The 16,461-nt window shown below is 50.5% G+C and overlaps 1 protein-coding gene across 4 annotated transcripts in view; it reads left to right on the plus strand.

The window, feature by feature from the left end:
- The window catches only part of PAX2 (paired box 2), a 76,765-nt gene that overhangs the window by 48,303 nt on the left and 12,001 nt on the right, over positions 1-16,461 (plus strand). For all 4 annotated transcript variants that reach the window (XM_077125748.1, XM_077125749.1, XM_077125747.1 and 1 more), the window contains 2 exons: positions 9,108-9,283; positions 11,616-11,742. In XM_077125748.1, coding sequence (XP_076981863.1) covers positions 9,108-9,283; positions 11,616-11,742 — 303 coding nt within the window. The remainder of the gene's footprint in view (positions 1-9,107; positions 9,284-11,615; positions 11,743-16,461) is intronic.

Below are 16,461 nucleotides of genomic sequence, written 5' to 3' on the forward strand. Positions count from 1 at the left end.
TTAAAATCTTGGCTCATCATATTTTAAAGCTCACCCTTGTGTAACGACAATACTCCTTAAATGTCCTTGTCTTTCTACCCCTCCCCCAATTCCATTCCCTGTATTTTGTCAGGCTGAGTTTTTGAGCTTCATTTTGAGCTTTATTGAGAGTCAGAATTTCATTTCTCGAGCATCCTACTTGATGAAAGTGTGTTCCCTTCCAGTATCTCTTGCCACAATCACATGCCCACCCTTTTACTTCAACACGTAGCGGTTTGCTTTCCTCCAGTCGGATTCTGTCCAATGCCCCTCCTTTGCTAGTCAACTATCAGACATGGTTGCTTTCTCCCCAGATCCTCTAACACTTACCTTTTATCAGTTTTTCTTTTGGTCAGAATTAAGCAGCCTAGAATAGTGGAAAGAGCTGGGAACCTCAGTTCCAATTCCAGCATTGACTGGCTGTGTGACATGGGAAAATTACCTAGCCCTTCTGAGCCTGTTTTTTTTTTAATCTCTAACAATCAGATTAAATTATCTCCATGAGCCTTTCCAGCTATAAACTGTGACAACTGTGACAAGCCTTTGTTGCTTCTTTTTCCTTCTAAAAGGTAAAATGTTGTGTGAGACAAGTAAAGAATTTATCAACATTTGCTTGTAGAATTCTGTTCAACAAATTAACCAACTTTTTATTCACCTACATATTCCAGGCCCTGGTAGCTTTACAAAGATGAAAAGGGTGGAGGCCCTGCCTTCAAAATATTCGTAGTTTAATGGAGAACATTAGAAACAAACAAAAAATAACTCTGATGCAAACAGATTCTAAATTTGACTCTGCCGCTCACTGGCCTTAAGTAATTTGGGAAAAGTTACCAAACCCACTAGCCCTCGGTTTCCCAAGGTTGGGAGCTGAGCTGCCAGAGGCATATTGCCCGGCTTGGGTCTGGCTCCTCCATTGCTTGTTAGCTGTGTAACCTTAGGAAAGTTCCTTACCCTCTGCACTTTCATTTCCTCATCAACAAAATCAGGATAATAAAAAAAGCTTCCTGCTTAAGTTCTTGTGAAAATTAAATGGATCAGTATATGTAAAAATCTTAAATGAGTGCTGAATATATACTAAGCACTTAGTAAATGTTTGTTGCTGTTATTATTTATTTATTTATTTTTGCATGGGCAGGCACCGGGAATCGAACCCGGGCCTCCGGCTTGGCAAGCGAGAATTCTGCCACTACGCCACCTTCACACCACCCTGTTGCTATTATTTTAAGGATTAAATCAGTGTCTGTATGTTAAACGCAATGTCTGCTACTATAGTAGGAACTCAATCGATTTTAGCTATTATTATGATTATTTTATTACTATTTCTACTGTAAAGATCTGAAATAAATGGCTCCTGGAACACAGGGAAAGGAGAGACTGCTACAGGAGGAGGTTGGCAACCCTCTTGGGTACATTCAAGGAAACTCAGTCCAGAAAAGCTCAAGAGACTTTTCCAAGGTCACGTAACTAGTGAGCAGCTAAGCTAGGATTTTAACCCAGGAGACGTAACTCCTCATAATTGTTGATGTTAAAATCATTGATGCAGTTAGTGTCCCTAGAGGCAAGTGGGTATAAATGGGTACAGCATGACTGAGGCCAGGCTGGCCCAGCGGCTACCGCCAGCCTCTCGCTCTACCATGAATTCACTGGGTGTTGGTGTTGAGAAGCTGTGCTTGGTCAAAGATAGCAGGTGGTTTACCTGGGCTGGAAGGCTGGGCAGAGCCTGCTTTTGCCCAGAGCCAAGCTTTGGGCAGATTTTCAAGGGCTTCTTCATGGCTTCCCCTTGAGCTTTCCCTTGGACAGAGAGAAGACTGCCTGGGAAGTTTGCTGTCCCCAGCCTTGCCTCTGAAGCCCCTTCCTGGCACATTGCAGGAACCCCTCCCCTCCTCTCTCCTCCTTTTCCTTTTTTTTTTCTCCCTTACTCTGCATCCTCCCTCACCCTCTCTTCCTCCTTTCTTTCCTCCTCTCCCTTTTCCTGCCCTCCCTCCCTTCTCTCCTCATTCTTTCACACTCTTCCCCTTTCCTTTCTCCTCCCCCTTCTCTCTGCCCGTCCTCCTCCCCACTCCATGATCCTCACTCTTCTTACCTCGGGGGAGCAGCCCCCTTCCTCAGCATCCCAACGTCGCCCCCAGTTCCCAGTCAGATGGGAGGGCCCCACGGCAGCCCAGACCTCCTCGCGCGCCATGGGGGTGGGGCTGGGGCTGCCTAGACGGGCTGCCCTGAATGACAAGCGGGGATATTGATCGCCTTCTGAACTCAGCCCAGCCGATAGAAGGTAATTAATGACTCCATTTGCCTCAGTACCGAGGAGAACAATTGAGTTTGAAACAGCAACAACTGGCAGCTGGGGGAGACGGTGGTGTTGGGGGAGGAAAAAGGCCTGGGGGTTGAACCCCTCAGAGGGGAAAAATGGTATGTGGAGGAGGGAAGGCAGAAAGAGAGAGGGGATCCAGAGGACCAGTCAGGAGGGTATGGAACAAATGTTTGCATGGAGCCCCCACCCCCAACTAGAGCCCATCCTGCCCCCAGCCCCAACCCTCTGAGGCCCGAGGCCCATCAGACACTTCTCCTACTTCCTCCATGCTTCTCTCTTTTCTTCCCACTCCACTTTTTCAGGTCATTTCCTCTGACAGATAAACTAAGGCTGACTTTCTCCAAGATTGCTTTTTGCCAGCTGTGTGATCTTGCACATGTTTTTAACTCTCCCTGAGCTTGTTTACTCATTGTAATATTGAAATAATGGCACCTTTTTGGCAAGTACTTTGTGAGACAGAGAAAATGTATACAAAGCACTTTAAGCATGTCTAGTGCATAGTAAGTGCTCAAAAATGACAGTTGTTATAACGGCGATGGCCTTGGACATGGTAAGCTTGATAGAGTGGAGAGAGCTTTAGAGGCAGAGATGCCTGAATTCAAATCCAGTCTTTGTTACTTACTAAATGGAACGTGTTGAACAAGTAACTTTGTCTCTTAAGACTATTTCCTTAGGTGAAAAGGGAGAATAATAATAATGATAATCAGTACATCATAAAGTTGAACGGATTTAATGAGTGTGAAAACCCTAATATTGTTAGTTTCCCCATGACAGGTACATATTTGTATTTGGGCTTAGAAAACTGAAGTTAGTATAGTTCTTTACTATACTTTAAAAAATTCCTCTGAAATGCCTAATTCCTAGGATTTGTGGGCAACCCCCATTTAGTCCATCCCGGTTAGTAGACTTTGATGAGCCTGGACATTTTCTGACCAAGGAAATGGCATTACTTTATTCTGTCTATTACTACTACTCCCACTCAACTATTGGAAAGGGGGGTAGTCATGACCTTGTCATGATCACCTGGGAATCCAGGAAGATTGTATGCACACGAGATGAGGACAGAGTACTTCGGTTTTGTCCCTTGTCCCCAGCCTCAAGACATAGTTTGCAGTGACAGCCTCCCTCCCCAAGATACTGAGACCTTATTGGACAATGCATTCCTGATTGGCCAAGGAGTTGAATCTGGCCTGGTGTTAGAGAGGTGGGAAGTCCAACGCTGCTCCTGGATAGCCCAGGAATAGATGGAGAGTGACAGGGCTAAGTGAATGAGATCAGATCCTTTCAGTGAGGATTAAAAGACATTAAATGACAAGTTGTTATAGAAGTAGTATATGCATGCTGCACAGAGCCTAAACAATATAGAAAACCTTGGACAAGAAGAAAATAAAAATTTCTCATGATCAGGAAGTAACCCCTGTTACCATGACACTGAGTCTCCTTCCAGTTGAGCTGATCTTTGGTTTTGCGTGGGGTCAGGAGCCCTCCTGCTAGGACACCTATAACCTGGACCTTTTTTGGGCAAGTGGTCACCACTGTTCATTGCTGCAGTCCCCAAATGTGCATGGAGCATCTTCCCTGTGCCAGGCTCCCTAGAGCATATGCCCTTGAGCTAGTCACTCTCCAGCATCTCATTTACTCTCAGTCTCAGCTTCCTCACCGGTGAAGAGGAGATAATAGTCCCTACCTACCTAGGAGAGTGGTTGGGAAACCCAAGCAACATAATGTCTGTGAAAGCTTTTCGTTAACTGCTAAGCAAATATGCAGTGGTCAGAGGAGAAGACAATGTGAGCCTTTGTTCCCCTTGAAAGAATAATGTACGTCACTGTTTTAACCCAGCAGTTTGTTTAATTAACTTATTTATAAGGTCCTGTCTCATTCCAAAAAGGATTGGTGGTGGCGCACACTCCCTGAGAGAGCTCGTGTGTGACAGACAGAGCAGCTAGAATGGGTTCTAGACCTCAGAGTCCTCCTTCTCAGCAGTGTGACCTTGGATAAGTCACCCCACCTTGCTGCCCACCCTGCTAGTTTTTCTTATGATACAATGAGGAATTTTTACCAGGTGTCCCCTATAATCATTCTGGGCACAGTCTGGGTCCCCTGGGTTTGGCATCCTGGTAGCAGAGCGAAAGGATTTAGGGCACAGGCTCTGGAATCAGACAGACCAGAATTCAAATCCTGACTGTCATTCACTAGCTGCACGGCCTTGGGCAAGCTTCTTAGCCTCTCTTTGCCTCAGTTTCCTTATCTTTAGCCTCATAGTGTTATTGAGGGATTAAGTGAGATGTGTAAAGTACCACAATGGCGCATAATAAATTCTCGGTACTTGTGAGCTGCTAATGAATGGTAATCAGACAGGGGACTATTTGACTAGCTCATGGTACCTTCTTTGCTTCCCAATCTAAAATCGTGGTTGGAGAGTGGGAAGGAATATTTGAAATCAGAATTGGTTCAGGAAGCCCAGGATATATGGCCTCCATACCCTCCTGGAACCCTAACAATGGGTCAGTTTACTCTTCAGAGGAGAGAGGGCTAAGGGCCTCCTGTCATTTGGGAAAGTCTCTCCCTAGGAATGTCTCCCCACTACAAGGCAGGCAGGCCCATTTTATCCTGACCCAGCTCTCTGGGACCAGGGCCGTGATACAGGAGTCCCAGTGTAGAAGCTGACCCTAGGCCCTGTTCCCAAGTACCCTCTGCTTTGGGTAGAAGTTCTTCATCCCCAAGGGTCAACTTCTGCACTTAACTGGGAACATGGTGTTCTCTGTCCTTTGTACCGTAGGTAGGGAGGATGGCGTTGCTGAGAGAGGCAAGGACCTCCTGTGGAGCAGAACTGATGCTGTCAGAAGCTAGCTAGCAGTGAGGGTGAGGGAAGAAAGGGTATAAGTCTACCAAAGGTCTGCTGCAGGTCCTTCCCACATCTTCTGTAGCCAGGCATGCATGCCTGGGACTTTCCTTAAAAGTGACTGGATATCCTGGAGTGCCAAGCCAGTCAGGTGACCAGGTTAGAGAGCTGCTGCCAGGGAGCTGGCTTTGAATGCCACCCGGGAGAACCTATTCATTCATTCCTTCATTCATTTGCTCGTTTATTCCTTAATATTCATTTATTACAGGCCTAGCTCCATATCTGGCTCTGGAGCCACAGAAATGCATCAGCCATGGTCCCTGCCCACAAGAAGTTCATAGCCTGGCTCCTTGGCGCAAGGGGACTGTAAGGTGGGGAGTCTTAATTGTGATGGGTGGTATCTCATTACTCACACACTTTTCTTTCATGCTTACTCTGAAATCTGGATCAAGACTTGCTTCTGCTCCTTCCTGTATTTCAGATCAGCTCTGCCAGAGAGCCTTTCAATACCAGGTCCTAGCAGTCATCTCACAGTCCAGTTCGAATCCTCTTCCTTCTTTCACTCTGGGGCTCTGCCTTCTACCCTTGGGAAGTCCCACCTGGGGATAGCCTTCCAGATGGTCAGCACTGACAACCATTTCATTTTCTCTTCCTTTTCTTTTCTCCTCTTCCTTGTTCTCTTTTCTTTTCTCCTCTTCCTTGTTCTCTTTTCTTTTCTACTCTTCCTCCTCTACTCTCTTTTCTTTCTCCTCCTCTCCTGTCCCCTCCAAATCCACCCCCATCCAGGCCCTGTGCTGCCCTTCTTAGCTGGAAGTCCAGGCTTCAGGGAAAACAGAACCAGCAGATTTCATTCCTGTAGCAAGTGTCCTCACTCCAGCCAGCACTTCCCCGGTGCTGTGTGGCTCCTTCCCTTGTTCCCTCTCCTGCATTCTTCCCTTCCTCTACCTCAGGACTTCCTTCTTCTCTGAGCTTCTCCTCCTTGGACTGAGCTTCTGACCTCAGGGCTTCTCCTAACTCCTTTCCCCACTTTCCTCTTTCCTGCCCTTTCTCCTTGCTTAGTTTTCCCCTTCCTTCCCTGGCCGACCTCCTCTGGGCGCTACCCCACCACCTCTGAAGAGAGCCTGTGAGAGCCTTGGGACCCTTTAACGGTTTGGGAGGCTGTCTCCCTGTCCCCCCACTGCCGGTAATGCCATGGCCCTCTCCCTGCCCCTGGAGCTCACCTCCCTGTCCCGCCCCCCCACCCCCCCACCCCCACCCCCCGCCTCCTCACTGCCTTCCTTCTCCTGCGGGGAGTTTCCTCAAGCCTCCTGCAGCCCCTCTCTGGACCCTCTGCATGCTTCCAGCACACCCCTTGTTTCCCTGCTTCTCCAGCACATTCCTTCTCCTCCTCTCCCTTACCCCCTTCCTTCTTCTCTTCCTTCTCCCCGCCGCCCTCCCATGGCCACCTCTTCCATGATCAGACTTCCTTTCGCCCTCCCTCCCCCCTCCTTCCCTCCCCCCCACTCCATTGCTGCTCTGTAACCTGTCTACCACCAGGGCCTGAGTACACACAAAAATAAATAAATAAAAAGGTCAGTGAGTGGAGGGAGCAGCAATAACCCCTAAAACAGTACTATCAGTGGAACATGATTGATCAATTGAATTCCATAGCGGCTGAAAAATGTGGGATTAAGTAGTGTATTATACGCACAATGAGTTGAGGCATGATGTTCATTTCAAGTTCATTTCGCCGGCCTCTGCCACCAGATCAGGCAATCAATAGGGGCAGCAGATATCATATATCACCTCTCTGCGGGCTGGGGAGAGAGCACCATAATCTCTCACAAATTTAGAGTGACAGATTTGTCAAGATCTGAAGGGCCCCTGAATAAATGAAGGAAAAGAGACTCCTCCAGCCAGTGACCTGAGGACAAAGCTTCAGTGCAGCCCCTACGTATGCACACACACACACACACACACACACGTGCATGCACACATACACAGGCACAGGGTGAGTCAAGCCAAATACAGGCATATGCACAAATATACACAGAGGCATGGCGTGAGTCTTACTTAGCACACATCCACACACCCGTATAATATGTGAGCACGCGCTCTCAGACAAATGTGTACTTTACTCACCAGAACCCATCTGGTGACACTGCGGTGCCCACACACAAAGACACTCACTGCCTCCTGTGACCCTGATAGCAGGGCTTTGCAGAAAGGTAGCAGGCTCCAGGAAGGGAGAATTAGACACAATGGAACATGCAAATAGCTACAAGGAGTGAAATGAGGATGCTGGCACATCCTTGGAAAAGAAGCAGGTGCAGGAGAAACACAGGAGACGTGGGTGCACCCCACCCTGAGTGATCACACACACATGCACACACGTTCTTTCAGTAAAGGTTCTCACTGTCACTTATACACAGACTTATTTATCTGGATATTCATGTATGCACAAATGCATGCACATGGAGAGTATGGGAAAAACATTTATGCCACACCCCAACTCCCATGCAGGACACAGCCCTCTCTAAGGCTGAAAATCAATTCAGAGGCTTACACAGAAAAAAAAAATACAGCCACCAAGTTTTGTGTCCACAGGACAACCATCGTGGCTGCCCCTTTGCCTGTCTGTCTGCCTCAGACTTGATCCTAGTCTTTGGTTTCTGTCTGTGTCTCCGCATGTGTGTGTCTCTTTCCTTGATGCGCACATGCACACACTTTGCTTTCCCACCCCCTCCAAAGGAAAGAGGGGAGGCCCCATTAGGAAAGCAAGCCCCGGGCTTCATCTGGAAGGCCAGCGAGGGAGGGTGGCTTGACTGCAGGTTGAGGTTAGTCAATATGTAATATTTTCTATGGTCTCCCGAATGATACTGTACGGTGTTACTGTATATAATGCAATATTGATTATATCATATCGTATAATCACCTATAAACTGATATATATAACAGTCCCAGAGGAGCACCCCGGGGCCTGCAGCATGGGCTGGCCCCAGGCCCACGCCTCCCCAGCTGGTCTTGGGCTGAGGGAAGCCAAGAAGGGGCTGAGCTGGGGCTGGGGAGGACCCGGCTTTGGGCCAGGATAGTTGCATGGTGAGGTCCAGGGAGGGACAGCAGAGCCGGCACTTTGCCCATGGCATGCAGGAGGCAGGGACGGGGGTGACAGAGCATGACACAGGAGAGGGCACTATTGTGGCTCATATGTGGCCCTTCCTTAGTAGAGCAAGTCTCAGCTTCCTCTGGAGGCCTGGAGAGGGAACTGGGCAGCGCCTACGAAGAGGCCAGAGCCAGAGGCCAGGTCAGGAATGATGGCCAGAACACAAGCTGCCTTCACAAAATCCTTGTCTCCAGTCTGGCCGAGAAGGTGTTTTAATGCTCCCACAACACCAGCTTTCCTCCTGCCTCAGGCTCAATTCTGGGCCAATCCGAGCGAATGCCCAAGTTTTGCTCTCAGAGGCCCTCCTCCCTCCATGGCGAAGTTAATTACTTCACCCCGTCCCCATGTTACACTCAGCTTCACAGATTTGATGATTTTCAACCCTCTGAATCAGTGGAACTGAAGTGCATCTTGGGAGCCAAGTTCAATTCTTCACAGGTTCCATAGCGCCGGTCCGAGACCCCCAGCTCTTCCCCCCAGCTGCCCACCCCCTGGGAGATGGCCCCTGGGAACCCGCTCTGGCTCCACCTCTGCTGAGTCCTTCCCTAAATCCCATGCTTTGACAACTTCCCTTTGCTTTCTCTTCCCAGGCCCTTCAGAGGTCTGGCTTCTGCAGCTGGCTCTCTGGGGCAGTTCTCTGAGCCTCCTGGGCCAGCTCTTCCAGCCGCGGAACTGGGAGCCGGGGACCTGAGCAAGGGTGCAAAGCCCTGGGGTCAGAGCCAGGTGTCCAGCCCCTCGGCCCACTGCCTCTGCTGGCCCGTCACTGATGCCCTAAGTATCTATGTATTCTCCAGATGTGTCCGAGGGCTCAGTCCCCAACGGAGACTCCCAGAGTGGCGTGGACAGTTTGCGGAAGCACTTGCGAGCTGACACCTTCACCCAGCAGCAGCTGGAAGCTTTGGATCGTGTCTTTGAGCGTCCTTCCTATCCTGACGTTTTCCAGGCATCGGAGCACATTAAATCGGAACAGGTGAGGAAGGGGCTTTCTGATCGCAGAGGTGAAGAAGATGGGAAGCTAAGTGGACGTGGGCAGAACGAGGCCGCTCGAGAACTTGCACACGAGTCACCCAGGTGCAGACCCAGCTTCGTATGCGTTGCATATGGGTGTGCCGTGTGTGTGCTGTGTGGACACCCTCTCACAAGGACATCCTGGTATAGTCAAGAAAAATCACTGTGGCATATATAGTTAGGAATGATGAGATTTAAATGTGTGAGAGAATATGTGAGTAAACCTTCTCCTCTTTCGGGGCTTCCATTTCCCCATCCGCAGAGTGAGGGGCTTGGGTATAGTGGTCTCTAAGTCCCTTCCATCTCTGCCATGCTATGAATCTGGCATGGATCAGTACTCAGGAATGCCGCCTTGCTGTGTCTCTTCTCCACGCCCTCCCAGGATCCCATGCGAGTCTGTGCAGGCTTGTGGAACATTTCTTGCCCAGCATAGGAAGAGACCCCACCTGTGGCTACCTCCTGCCCCCCCAATCCAGTCATCCTGTGTGACCCTGGGCAGGCTGACAGTCCCCCCTGTAGGGCCCACAGCTCCTGCAGACACAGAACAGCCCAGGACACAACACCAGCATAATACACAATGTACCGAAGCACGTCTCCTGACTCCTCACATAAACCTGTGTAATCCCCCACCAGGTGCTTGCTGCTCCAATGCCCCCAGCACACACTCTACCTACAGAACTCCCAAGGAGAACCTGGCAGGTGGAGCCAGGAGGGGTGTGTCTCTCCAGATCACCAGCTCAACGCATAGCCCAGCACACACCTCACACACACAGCACAACCCCCAGTCCCCGCTGTCCAACACAAGGCCACACACCCATTCCTCTCCTATACAAGGCCCAGGCCAGGTCCACAACCACAGCACTACACGGTCTGCTGTGCTCGCTCATGCACTCACATGAACACACACACGCGCATGCGCACGCACACGCACACACACACACACACACACACACCAGCACAGTTTCACAGGCTCCTCACAGCACAGCCCCACTCTAAGACGCCTACAGCTCCCAGCCACTCGCCTTTCTCCCCGCCCGTCCTTTTATCCCATAAGCTGTTTGTCTTCATAAAACAAAAATCAAAAGTCTTTTTAAGGTGCCCTGAGCCATAAACCAACAAAGGAGGAGCCGGCCGAGGCGGGCGGCTCGGTGCACCCTCCCTGAGTCCCCGGCTGTATTACAATGAATAACCTTTATTTACTTTCATTAGACTATTAAACACCAGCACAGTCATTTTTCCCCCTGAAACTCGGAGCAGGGCCCATAAAGCAAATCCGAAGCCTAATTGAGTTCATTTTAATTTCTCTCCGATCACAGCGAATTACTCTGGTGATAAATCAGGGGGCAGCTTCACCCCCAGTAGAAGGCCTAATTTGCAGCTAATTACAAAACTGATTTCTACAGGAAGATCAATATGAGAAGGAATTGGAAATGACGAGGCAATCCCGTCCAGCTAAAGAGGGGAGGGGGCTTTCTGGGGGGAGGGGGCCAGGAAGTGGAAGGGGGAAAAAAATCGGACCCGAAAGAGCAGAAAATCAGTTTTAATTTAACGTAATATTAATCAGAGCAACTTTTCCTGCTTTGTGTAAGGCTCCTGGTCTGCCCAGCTCTGGGGTCTGGCTTGGTGCTGGCTGCAATAAAAAGGCAATTACCCGAGTGTTTCGGGCAGGACATCCTTTCAGAGTCAATGACTGGCCCCCTCCCACCCTTCTGTTAGCCATGTGGACTCTCCCCCTCCCCGATTTCATACCCCAGTGCACAGGCAGAGAGCAAGGGGCCCATGGGACTGTCTTTGTTTGTTTTCAAAAAAAAAAGGGGGCACCCCCACACCCGATCAGCCAGCTCAGCAGTGTCAGGCTGGAGGTCCTGCTAGCCCCTTCCTCCAGCTACTACCTCTGCCATCGAGTCACGGTTTGCTCTCCTCCCCAAGACGCGCTGGCCCAGGAGACCCTTAAAACACCCTTCACCTCTCAACAGGGGGATCCCCACTGCTACACTTTGCCCTGGAGGCCGCTTAGGCAGGAGATGCTACAGAAATTTAAAGGTGCTGGTCTAACCACAAATGATATAAAGGCAACACCTCTAGCTCCACAAAGTCAGGTCTCCCTCTACCCCCACAAGACAGACTGTCCAGCACATGCTAAGCCCGCCCCTCTTGTGCTCCCCTCCCTCTGCCTGGCCATCTCCTCCACCCCATCTGGGAGGGCTCCCCTGTTCCTCCTTCCCATCTGTATACCGAGCCCTTTCTCTGTGTATGCATCAATAGAGAGCTGTCGCTTTCCTCTCTCTTCCCAGGGGAATGAGTACTCCCTCCCAGCCCTGACCCCTGGGCTTGATGAAGTCAAGTCAAGTCTATCTGCATCCACCAACCCCGAACTGGGCAGCAACGTGTCGGGCACCCAGACATACCCCGTTGTGACTGGTAAGGGGGCTTCCAGGAGGGTGGAGGCATTGTTTTCAGTGGGGGCCACCTCATCCCAGTGATAAGTGCGCATCCCCACCATAATGTCTGAAGGGAGAGCAAGACTTGGAAAACCAGGGTGCTTTGCAAAGAGATGTGTGCAGATGTGTGTGGGGGGGTGTCCATGGGGAAAGGTGTCTCAGGGCCAGGAGAAGCTGTTGTTGGTTCTTTCTTTCTGTCCTCTTGCTTATTTCTTTACCCTTTTCCTTGCCTCCCCTGAGGTGCCCAGAATTTTGAGCCTCTTGCTAGGACTTGTATAGAAGAAGGCAGAGGGCAAAGGGGCCAGGCTGGCAAAAGTGGAGCATGGGGTGCCTGCGCAGCCTACAGGCTCCCACATCCCCGAGACTCCTCTGGGATCTGTTTTCCTCTCCCTCTGGGCAGATGGGTGGACTTGACTTGATGAAGCATTGGGTTTCAGGATAGGGCACCCAGTTCTGTGGAACTGTCAATAAGCACAATTGTTCGGGCCCTTCTCTTGCTTCCCACAGAAATCATGGAGACCAAGGCTTGCTTTCCAAGCCAGGCAGGGTCAGGTGGTGGGTATAGGAGGGACATGGCCTGAGACCCCAGGGGCTCTGAGCGGCAGAGGCAGATAGAGTGAAAGGAAGAGCCGTGGGGTGGCTCAGAGAAAGGCCCTGTTGATGGAGCTTCAGGCCACCAAGCTGCAGGCTGCAGAAGGCACCTGGCACTGCAGAAGGGTTTCCGGGCCAGGGAAGTACCCAAGTGGGAGAGACACACATTGAGGTGTTATTAAAATTCACCTAATTATTCTGGAGACACTAAAGCCAATGTGCCGTTTGTTCCTTGGGAGACAGGATGATTGAGAAGGGTCTCGGTGGGGATTGGGAGACACTGAGGCGTTACCTGCCTGAGTGGGGAGAGCGGAGGCGGCCTGGGGACCTGGGCTGCAGCAGCCCGCAGCACAGCCAGTGGCAGACAGGGAGCAGGCACAGCCCGGGCTGTCCGACAGGGCCCCGGCTCTGACTTTGGACCTGAGCTGGGCTGTGAGTGGCCACCCAGACTCCACCGAAGTGGTGTGGGCAAGTCCTGTGATTCGCTTCCCGACATTGTCCTTAAGAGGATGGACAACTGTTTCCTGCCTAGAGGGAGTTGAGCTCTTTGACTGGGCATTAGAGGCTGAGTCCTGGCATTGCTGGAGAGCTAGACTGGGCTTTGGGCAGTAATCACCTTGGCAGGGGTTAACGACCAGGACACAGCCTATTATCAAATGGCTCTTGTCATGGGCCCTCCTTAGTACAAATAAGAAGCTCTCTATCCTGCTGGGTACTCTGGCCCCAGGCCAGGCACCTTCCTCTGTCCTGCTATGAGGTAGAGTGGTCATTTCCCAAAGGTGGCCCACTCCAGGCAGCTGGCTGGAGAGAACCCGGCAGGCTTTTCTCTAACCTTGAGCTTCCCAGTGCTCAAGACCTCAGTCCAGGGGGCAAGGGCTTTCCCAGGCGGGGCTTCAGATCTGCTGAGCAGGGCTCCTGCCGCAGGAGAGAAACTCGGGCTGGTACAGAAAAGTGGCTCCACCTTCGGCCTCCCCCACCCGCCTCCCTCCCCCACCATGGCCCTGGAATGGTCCCAGCTCAGCCTGGGAACATCTCCGGCTGATCCATCTGGATCTAAGTGTGAGAAAAGTTCATTTCAGACCCAGCTTGACATTCCCAGGTGGCAAGTTAGCACTAACATCTCAATCTGTATGCGACATTTCAATCAAGCGAGGAGTAACAAAAGCAGAACCATTAACATTCGGAGCTGTTCACCAGTGGTAATGACGGGGAAACTCGCTCAGAAACTGGAAATTACCAAAAAGAGAGAAGTGTGTGGAGAAGTGGGGGAGGGGAGGTGGGAGGGGGCGGGGGTGGGGGTAGGGAATGATTTTTCTACACTTAGGCCAAGATCCAATGTTTGGATTAATGGCGCCATTACCCGAGAAAGGGCTGCAGATTATGCTCATTCTTAAAATGTTTTTGCTGGCAATTAAACGGATGCAGTTATTGATCTTTGTTGATTTTATGTCCTCCTAATTTGCATAATCTATTAAAGATGAATGATTCATGATGTGTTTATTATGGGGACAAACAGAATTCTCTGGAGCTACTGTCAAGGTGAGAAACGGGGCATTGCCCAGAGACTTCATGGGCCGCCTCAGGCCCCAGTCCAGTGCGTTGGACTCTGTGGGTGGCAGAGAGCAGTGCTGCAAAGAGAGCGCACACAGGAGAGGTGGACTTTAGGTAGGTTCTAGAAAGATATTGGCCTCTGTGAGTCTTGGGCTCCAAGGAGGGCCGGAGTATGGTTGAAGCTCTTGATATATCTGTAGACATTCCACCCAAGGATTCGTAAACAGCTCATTTTGTTGGAGAATAGTACAGGCTGTAGTGGAGGAAGAAGGGAGGTCCTTTTTGGGGGTAGGTGATTCTGACCAGGGGTGTGCTCAAGGTGAATGAACAGGGAGGTTATCCCTGTGCTCACAGCCTGGCATGGGGGTACCAAGGCATTCAGGATCCCTTTTCACTCCCCAAGTCCCTGGTACCCAGCTCATCTTCTTCCCCGAGGGCAGGCAGCTTAGGCTGCAAACCTAAAGGGATGCATCCGGACGAAATGAGCCTGGGAAGGGCGCGAGCCCAACCTGAGGAGCCAGACCTTATTGATATTCCTGCTGCCTCCTGGTATTGGAGGCTGATTTCAAACTTCACCAGCTACTTGATGCAGCTGTTCCACAAGGTCAGGACTGAGCGGAGAGAGGAGCCTGGACTATTGTGTGGAGGGGAGACTGGGGCCCAGTGGGCCAGGACACAGCTAATCATATTGCAAGCAAGGGTGGCTGCCAGAGGCTGGGGGCTCAGCCCACGAGCCTCCCCTCCCCACTTCCCATCGTGAAACCAAAGAGAGAGCCTGATTTTTCTGGGTGGAGTCTGCAAGTTCGGCCGAGATTTTAATTTCACTGCATCACAACTCAGCAAGCTGCCAAGTCAAGCTGGTTATTTAAATTTATCACCCACTTTCCCTTCCGCCGCTGGGCTGCTCTAGCTCAGCGGCGTCTCTTCTCTCCAGCCCACTGCTCTAGGCTGCTGGTCTGGAACGGAGCCGAGTCTCCTAAGCGATAAGGAAAAGGGGATCAGCTAGATGAGAGAGTAGGTCAGGGACACTCTGGCCCCAGGCTACTTCAGGTTGGCCAGCTGTGGCTGGTACTGTCCACCACCTTCTTACCTACCCCTCCGAAGGACCCCGCAGGGAGCCATCATCAGCCATCATCAACACCACTGAAGAGGTCAGGGCCTCTTCAGTGAGGTCTCTGGCCCCAACTGTGTGCTGGGGCCTTCATCCCTTAAAGGCCATCATAACTGGTAGAAAAGACAGCACCTCTTCACCATGACCTCCTTACTTCGATGCTCCTTTCCTGTGCCTAGCCAGCTCTGCAGTGGTAGAGGAGCCTGCGGAGACACTGGCAGTGCTGTTGATTAGGGAAGAGGTGATGAGAACTAGTTGCAGGCTTCCCAAAGTCACTTGGGGTTGCTTCTGATCATTCTGAAGGTGAAAGCAGGATCCCTACCCTGGAGCCCAAATGCAGCTGGAGGAAGTCAATGATTGCTCAGGGGTTCTCCGTGCTCACGCAGGAAGCTGAGGCCAGCGCCAGTCCCCGGAGCTGCTGCACCAGGCGGGCTTCACTGGCCTCTAGTGGGCATCACTGCCAAGCACTGGGCTAGCCTGGTGCAAGAATAGTTCCTGGCACCCTTGCTTTTGTTCCAGAGAAATTATGGAGGAATGAGGTTGGTGTCCAGAAACATGGCAGGCTAAACTTACTCAAAGAGGTATCCTTGTCACTAAAACACAGCTGGATAAAATATAACAGAAAGTGTTAATACACAGCCAAGCTTCATTCTTCAGGTGCCAGAAATAGAAGGAACTCAAAATCAGAGCAGTAAGCAGGAGGCTATGAGAGTACTGCGCTGGTGGGGGTCAACCCCAGTGGGTGGGGATTGAGGTTGTTACACAGCAGACAGGAGACATGGCTGTGGGCTGGAGAGAATCAGGAAGCTAAAACTGAGTATTACCCGGACTAAAGCCAGGAGCCAGAACAGGGCAACATGAAAAAATGGACAAACTTATCCCAGTGGCCCAGGGGAGCACGTGAGGAAAACAAAATGCCACCATGAGAAATGGAACCCTAAGTCTGAGTTCAGAGTCCAAATTTATACCATGAGTATGTTGCAGGAACCCCAAGCCAAGAACTTACATACAAATTTGTCCAGGATACTAACCCTTTCAGAAATTCTAGCAGGAACAAAGGCAAACCTTGGTGGAGACATTCTACAAACTGAGGCACATGGGATTCCCACAGAAAAAAACATCCACCGCTAAAGATGCCCTCACTATCAAAAATTACATATCTCATGTGAATACAAACAACCATGAAGGAGAGTCGGCAGAAGCAATAAATGGGACAATTGACACCCCCCAAGAACTGAAGATAATAGAACAGTCCAGAAACAACTATAAAATAAGCATGCTTAGTAGTATTAAAAAGATAAAAGGGAGCTCTCTGTTTTGTCTTTATCATAGATCCAGTTCCTAAATTCCCTTCCCCACCACTGTGCAGCAAATTGTCAAACAATGGAGATCAAAGTAACAGACAAGAAGTTTTAAACCTGCCTCTGAAAACCACACCTATGGCAT

This window comes from Tamandua tetradactyla, chromosome 13 (assembly GCF_023851605.1).
Source record: "Tamandua tetradactyla isolate mTamTet1 chromosome 13, mTamTet1.pri, whole genome shotgun sequence".
NCBI lineage: Eukaryota > Metazoa > Chordata > Mammalia > Pilosa > Myrmecophagidae > Tamandua > Tamandua tetradactyla.